Genomic DNA, 7863 nt, shown 5'->3' on the forward strand with positions numbered 1-7863 from the left:
AGTTATTTTACTAGTTTCATTGCTTTCTTATTTTTTATGTATTTGGGTTTGGGTTTTTGACTTTTAATAATTTTAATTGGGACTGTCCTTTCCCACCCTCACCCCGTTTACCAAAATAAAATATTTGCCGCGAGTATTTTTTTGAAGGGAGTCCACTTTTCAGCCACTGTTTGTGCGTCCCCATGTCACCCACTTTCCTTGTCCGTACTGTGTGGACGCGGATGTGGTTCCCCCCGCTTGCGGGGGGTCAGGGGGAATCCGCGCCAAGGGAGGACTTGGAAAGTGGGTGAAATGGTGCACAAACAGACTGTTTGAGTGCACCATTTTGAGCCTTCTTTTCAATGCTCCGTCTTACTCGATTTCCACTAACTCGAGGTGAAGAGGTTTATTGAGCAAATAAAAAAACAAGTTTAAAGACAAATAATTTTTTACTTTACCTTTATTTAAAAAAATGGTTTTCGGTTAGAAAAGTGTTAAGACTAATCTACAACAAATTTGATTAGTGTTATTAAAAAATAATTAAAGTTTATAACCTTCATTTATGTTATCAAGATGTTATTTTATTTTTTTAAGTTATCATGATTAAATCTTATATATAAAACTTAAATACATATATTTTCAAAACATGTTATTCGTTTGTATTTTGGCTTCTTTTTGTTATGCAGATACATACGATAATGGTGACATTCCCTTTTTATCTGCAAGATTAAGAATGTCAAGAATTGATAGAGAAAAGAGAACAATGATACCAGGATTTGAAATTTTTTTAGAAACTTTCAGAGATTATATGAAAGATAACATGAGTAAATTGTTAAGATTGAAAGATTTGGAATTTACTTATATACGAGATATTGTATCTTCTGAATTGGCATATGCCATTTATACGTTTGCTCAATGTTATACAAAAGTATTAGATGCGTGTAATCAAGCAAAAGAAAAACCAACTCATTTTAACATGAAAGAACTTGTCAAGGCAATATATAGTTTATTTACAATAAATAACATGGATGTCTTAAAACAAATGGTCAGAGAACAAGAAAACGTTGAAAAAATTTTTACTGATAGAATAACAAACACTGAATACTACAACAAAAAAAATAATTTACAAAACAATATTGATGCTTTTTAAACTCCTGAAAAACTTCTTGGAAAACTATATCTACTTTTAGAACATTTTAAATTAAGTCCAATACTCAGAAAAGGTAAAAATATCCAAAAACTTGTTTCCAAATTGTAACTACTTAAACAGGAGTTGGGTGCTATCAAAAACCAAAGTTAAATTATTTTAATTTAACAACTAAATTATTTTTTGTTTTTTAATTATTCAAAAACAAAAAAGAGTTTTATATGTTTTAAAACGGGTAAACAAACATATGTGAAACGACAAAGAACCAAACAAATGTAACCGAAAAAATAAAACACCAAAAATAAAAGAAAGAACATGTATAAAGAATTGAAAAGGTTGTTTTATTTAAACGGTTACCATTTTTACAGAAGGCTTCTAAATTTTCTTTTTTGTTTGTTAGCAATGGTTTTTTCTAATTTTGTTCATATTTATTATATTATCAAATTAACTCTATTTATTTTTGATGTTAAAAATGATTAATCAAATGGTCTTAATTAAATTTGTGTTATTTTTGTGAGTTGTTTTTTAAGAAATAGTTGTATTAATCATATACTTTTGAAAATATCTCTTGTTGTAAGTAAAAAACGTTTTATTAAAAACTGACAAAAAATAAATAAGGTTTATATAATAAATAACGTTTTTGGGCTGATATAAATTGTTATAATTTAATTAAAAACTATTTAATTTTAATGGTTGTTAACACAATCATTTATTTGTCAATTGTTTTCATTTTTTTAAATTTGTAGTTTAAATTAATTATAATTATTTATGTTTTTTTTTGATAAAGTAATGGAAATGTAATTTCTATTGTAACACACCATTAGCGATTATTATTTTAATGATTATCACTCAATTTTGCAATACGACACTTTTAATATACAAAAACCAATACTATTCATTTAACAACATATAAAACATTACAACAAAATGAAACACTACAAATATTAAGAAATTGATTAGAACAAGAAAGCAAGTGCCAGTGCCAACAGTGCGAAGACCTCAAAGGCGCCACTTGTGATTTTATACGAGTATGTCGATTTATCAACACATTTGTCAAGTTCTGCAATTGTTTCCATATCCTTGTGGCTTCCTGTGCAGTCCGAGTTTCCAAAAGTTTTCAAGACAAGATTCTTTCCATCAATAGCAAATTGCTCAGACTCTTTTGATCCTCTAATGCACTCGCCAGAGTAAAGTGTTTCTCTTGGATTTCCATCTTCATTTGAAATTGAACACGATTTCCCATTGTACGTGTATTGTACAGCAACATAGTCAGGAAGGTTGTATTTGATAACACCTTCTGTTGCAACTTGTGAACTGGATGGGATCCAATTGTTGCAGTCGCTGGAAGTGTATGTGTAGACGTACATCGCATTCAGTTCGTATTTAACATAATTGAATGTTGATTGGTAACACTTCCCAAACTTTTTGATTGCAATTTCACCGTCGTCGTACTTGACCATGTACCTCGCAGACGCAATTGAAACAAGAACAAGAAGAATAGTCAACATGTGTGAATATTCAGTTGTTTTGGTGCTTTTTATGGACAATTTCTTTTTACTTTAAAGGAAAAAATAACAATTTTTAATCCATTGTCATTCCAAATTCGGCGACTTTGGAGACAATTTTTATTCTAATTTCATTGTTTTTTATTTCGTTTTTTGTCGAAATGTTTATTTAAACGGGCAAAGAGATGCAAAACTTTGTCTTTCGTCCTTTTTTGATGAGTGGAACAAATTGTATTTCCCATTTATTTAATAAAAACGCTTTAAAATAGGCATTGGAATTCAAAACATCAAATTATTGTTTTTAAAGTAAACAACAAATTGAACAAACTCAAATTAATTCCACTATTTTCTAAATTCTCAATTTGTTGATTAAAAAACAGTTTTTTTCCGTTGTGTTTTTATTTCGGCGTTTAAGCAATAAATTAACCAAAAATCAATTTAAATTGTTTTGTTTTTGTTTTAAATTGTTTATTTATAAAGTATTCGAACCATCTCAAAAACAATGCCGAGAACTGTCAAAGCTACGACATTTTAAAATCTAAACATGTCAAAATTTTAAAATATATTTTTTAAAGTGTCTTTTTAGTGGAAAGTGCCGCTCTTTTTTAATTTTTCGTCTAATTATTGCAACTTGGAATTTCAGTGAATTTCGCTTTGGAAAATGAACCATTTTAGAATGGTAAATAAAACCATAAAAAATAAAACATCCATTCAATATGTTTTTTTTCCTTTACAATTTGTTCCATACAAGAACAAAAAATAAACACCAAATATGGAAAAAGAAAATGTTGTTTTCATATAAAAAGAACTTAGAACAATAACACACCAATGCTCGCTCTTCTTTTGTTTGTAACTATTGCTTCTGCTCGCTACTTGGTCTTAACTGGTGGTGCAATTCAAAAGCTTGGGAGATGTTATGTTGGCAATGGACTGACATACCAAAAGGTCGAACTGAATGGGTACTTCCTCAACTCTTTCACTTCAAACGATTGTGACAACTGGCTTCCAACTGGTTCGTCGTTGGTTAATTATCCAGTAGTCTACAGTCTCTACGATTACATTGCGGTGAAGTACTCATATGACAAAAAGGGCTGTGAAAATACCGTTGACAAAGCAAAACCCACTGAACAATTATACACAGACGTTTGCACTTCCTTGGGTGTTGGATCTACCAGATATGCCATTGAAGGAAACAAACTCGTTTTGAAAACTTTCACAAATACAGACTGCACAGGAACATTCACTCTGAGTGTCGAAAGTGAAGAACTTGACAAATGTGTTGATAAATCGACATACTCGTACAAAATCACAAGTGGTGCCTTTGAGGTCTTCGCACTGTTGGCACTGGCACTTGCTTTCTTGTTCTAATCAATTTCTTAATATTTGTAGTGTTTCATTTTGTCGCAATGTTTTATATGTTGTTGACATTTATTTAATTATGATTTTATTAAACATTTTAATTCCAAAATATAAAATAAAATAATATTATAATTACAACGTATTATTAACTTCACAAAATCATTAAAAATTGTTATTATAAATATTTGAGAGTGTTAAATACTTTATTTTTATTGTTAATAACGTTCAATAATGTTTGATAAAATTGACTTAACTTTAATATCTCACTTCTTTAAGAATCAACAATTAAAAGTAATATTTAAAAATAATCCGATTTTATTTATTATACACAATACATGTATACAATTTTATATATTATTTATTTTAGGAATACAATTACAGATAATAAAGTAATGTACATTTCAAATTATCACTACAAAAGTTTTATTTAATAAGCGTTAGAAAATTATAAACAATCAAATTTAATTAATTTAAAAATTACCCAATAACATAAGCTAATAATTTTGAGCAAATTATTATTAACTTTACGATACTGTTACTGTTTTAAATAAAACACAAATTTTATTTTTTTGAACTTGATATGATATACAAAATACTTCCCTTGTGGCGGCTCTTTTGAAATGCAAACAGTAAACAAACCAATCGCGCAAACAATAATTTATAGGTTTTCCTTTTTTCTTCAATTTTTGGAAATGTTTTAATTAAAACACTAACGGTTTTTGCTTTTTTATCAACAAAACATTTTTTAGAAAAAAAAATGTTTTATAAAAGAAAAAAAAAGAATTGTAAGGTTAATTCGATATTAAAAAACAATTTATTTTATTCAATAACAAATGTATATTATATAGACTGATATAACAATTTATTAAAAAAAGTCTTTTATTATATCGTTGTATTAATTTAAATCAATTACTGTATTTATCATTATTTAAGTGAAGTTTTTATTGCAAATCTTCTCTTAATCAACAAATACGTTCAATATCTCGTTCTTTTTTCCGATGTCTTGTCTTTTGACGAAAATACAAGACACTACTTGAATTGGTGTCAAGTGTCACACAACCAGCTTTCTCTATACCAAGTGTTATTTTTATATTAAAAAAGTAACACCTCTTCTGTAACATTTCCATTTTTTCCTGTTGATATGGCTGCTTGCACAGCACCATTAGCAATACCTTTTTCTGGATTGATGCTCTTGTTAAGTTCTTTTTCATTGAATTAGTCTTATAATTCAACTATTGGACTATCTTTGGTATTATAGTTGAATCGTATTAATTTTGATGATACCCTTTTAAAAGTAAACAAAAACCTTATTTATGAGCACAATTATTTTATGAAACGAGCAATCATCAAAATTCCTATTGGCAAGTACGAATCATCCGACTTGCAGATAATACAAAAGATTATCACAATCTTCTGTTTATCCAAATTTGTTGTAAACAATTAATTAAATACATATTTTTTGAAAAAATACAGAGAAAAAAACAAAACACATTACAATTAAAGCAATTAATTATTTCTATAAAAAATTGTAAAAAAATCTAATATTTGTAAATAAATGATATTTATTTTATTTAATAAGTTTTCATTTAAGAAAAAAATATGTAATAAAAATTAATTTATATTTTAACATGCAAATGAAATAATACAGATAACCAATAAATTAATTAACACATAATGCAATCTTCATTTTGCTGTTTTGCGTTTGTATGAGTATTAAGATATTTATAACTTAATTTTATGGATTTATGAATAACCAAGTTGAGATTAAAATCGTTCATGGACGAACATTCAATATAACCATTTGCTCCAATCTCTTTTGCCATTTGTAAACCTTGTTCTGTTGTTATTCTTTGATAAACCCCATTTGAATATTTACTTACAATAATTCCAGTTGATTCTCTCAAATCACTTTGGAGGCCGACTAACAATATTGGTATGTCTTGGTTAAAGTGTCTGATTTCTGGCAACCAAAATGTTTTGATGTGTCCAAAAGAGTCCAAATAAACAAGCGAAAAACACAAAATAAAACACGTGGTATTTGGATAGTACAACTTATTTCTTAAAATAGGGTATTCTTCTTGTCCACAAATATCCCACAATTCCACATCAATATGAATGTTGTTGTAAGTCACATTCACAGGATAGTTATCAAATACGTTGGGTATATATTGATTAGGAAAATCACCAGTAACGTACTTGATGATAAAACATGTTACCAACAGTCTCATCCCCATTGACATACAACTTTATTTTTTGTTGTTTCATTGGTTATTTTGATAGTTTTAAAAAAGTAATTAAATTAAAATTTCCCGTTTTAAAAATAGTTAAATAAATAAGTAATATCATTTAATACTTATATGATGTAAAATATTTTAATTAATATGGATTATTTACTGTTATAACTATTTTTAACAATAATAATGATGTTAATGATATTTAATTTAGATCATTGTCAAATATTGAAAATATACACAGTATAATCATTTTGACTATTGAGATTGGTTATTCTTAATTTAAGTCTAATAAATTCAGAATATTTATCTTAAATAAATAAAAATTCCTCTAATAAACACTAACATTATAAACAAACAATTATTAAAAACTGATTTATAAAAACTTGTATTTTTGCTTTTCGTCTCAAAATGCAAGCCATCGAAAACCTTGATAGTATTATATATTATAAAACAAATTAAATAAATAAATATATTATGTTTTCTAATTAATAAATCAACAAAATAATTGTTGTTTTTATAACAAAATTAATAAAAAAGTCTCCTAATACATTAATGTTGTTTATTGTGTTATTCATAGTCAATAAAAATATTACGCAAAAATTGATTACTCAAAACACATTTTTGGTATTTTCCCTTCCTTTTCGAGATTTGTACATCCACAAAAAGCTCCCATACTAACAAAAAATGCATTTGGATTTATTTTCACGTTTCTTATCAAACTGCAATTTAAAAAAGCATGAAACCCGATATAACAGACATCTTCTGGTAATACAAAATTTTCAAGTTTTATGCAGTTTTTGAAACATTCTGATTTGATCATTTTGACACTTTTGGGCAGCTCCACGGTAACAAGTGAAATGCAATTATCAAAAGTGTTATCTTCTAATCTTTCCACAGTACCTTTGATGATCACTGTTGTTATATTAGAGCACTCGGCAAATGCGGATTTACCCAATACAGTTAAACAGTCGAATTCAAACGAATTTTTGAGTTTTGAGCATTTAAAAAACGAATTGTTTCCGATCGAAGTGACTCCTTTTGGTATTTCAAAGTCCTCCAAATTACTACAATTACCAAAACACGAATCTCCAATAGATTTGATTTTATTCGAAGAAATGACTCTGGAAAGTTGTAAACAATACACAAAACAACTTTTTCCAATATTTTCCAGATCTTTAGGCAATATCATTTCCTTTAGTGATTTGCAATATCCAAAAGTCGTGTCGTTAAATGTTTTTATCTTGTTATTTTGGAATTCCACTTCTTTCAGTTGAGTGCATTGCTCAAACGTGTTTATCCCAATGTACTCGACTTCTTTTCCAATTAAAACACTTTCAATTCCTTTACAATTATTAAACGCATAGTCCTCTATTCTTTTAACTTCATTTGGAATTACAACATCATACCTTTTAATTTTTTTATCATTTTTTATTGTATTCGTTTGATCTGTTTCATCTGAAAAATGTGATAGAAGACTTAATTCACCATCTCCATTATAATTGGCATTTCCCCGACACCCAGTGACGGTAACGCATTTGAGAGTTGTACACGACCTAAACGCGCTACGACCAATCGCTTTGAGTGTCTTTGGAAGGACCACCAAACTTAGCGAATCACAACATTCAATACAGCCAGTTTT

At 27.8% G+C, this 7863-nt stretch overlaps 4 protein-coding genes across 4 annotated transcripts; 1 reads left to right on the plus strand and 3 right to left on the minus strand.

Annotated features, from left to right (window-relative positions):
• Positions 1-2082: 2082 nt before the first annotated feature.
• EIN_045210 (hypothetical protein) lies at positions 2083-2634 on the minus strand (the record flags this gene model as incomplete). The annotated part of the gene is made up of 1 exon (XM_004256020.1): positions 2083-2634. One exon carries the CDS (start codon positions 2632-2634, stop codon positions 2083-2085), a length of 552 nt encoding a protein of 183 aa, XP_004256068.1.
• An 825-nt stretch (positions 2635-3459) lies between these two features.
• EIN_045220 (hypothetical protein) lies at positions 3460-3999 on the plus strand (the record flags this gene model as incomplete). The annotated part of the gene is made up of 1 exon (XM_004256021.1): positions 3460-3999. The coding sequence occupies one exon, from the start codon at positions 3460-3462 to the stop codon at positions 3997-3999; it is 540 nt and encodes a 179-aa protein (XP_004256069.1).
• Positions 4000-5654: 1655 nt separating this feature from the next.
• On the minus strand, positions 5655-6230 carry EIN_045230 (Rho GTPase, putative; the record flags this gene model as incomplete). Its single annotated transcript, XM_004256022.1, has 1 exon — positions 5655-6230. The coding sequence occupies one exon, from the start codon at positions 6228-6230 to the stop codon at positions 5655-5657; it is 576 nt and encodes a 191-aa protein (XP_004256070.1).
• A 268-nt stretch (positions 6231-6498) lies between these two features.
• Positions 6499-7413, minus strand: EIN_045240 (hypothetical protein; the record flags this gene model as incomplete). The annotated part of the gene is made up of 3 exons (XM_004256023.1): positions 6499-6552; positions 6608-6650; positions 6842-7413. 3 exons carry the CDS (start codon positions 7411-7413, stop codon positions 6499-6501), a joined length of 669 nt encoding a protein of 222 aa, XP_004256071.1.
• Positions 7414-7863: the final 450 nt, after the last annotated feature.

The sequence above is a fragment of the Entamoeba invadens genome, assembly GCF_000330505.1.
Source record: "Entamoeba invadens IP1 unplaced genomic scaffold scaff_1105074724685, whole genome shotgun sequence".
Classification (NCBI taxonomy): Eukaryota; Evosea; order Mastigamoebida; family Endamoebidae; genus Entamoeba; species Entamoeba invadens.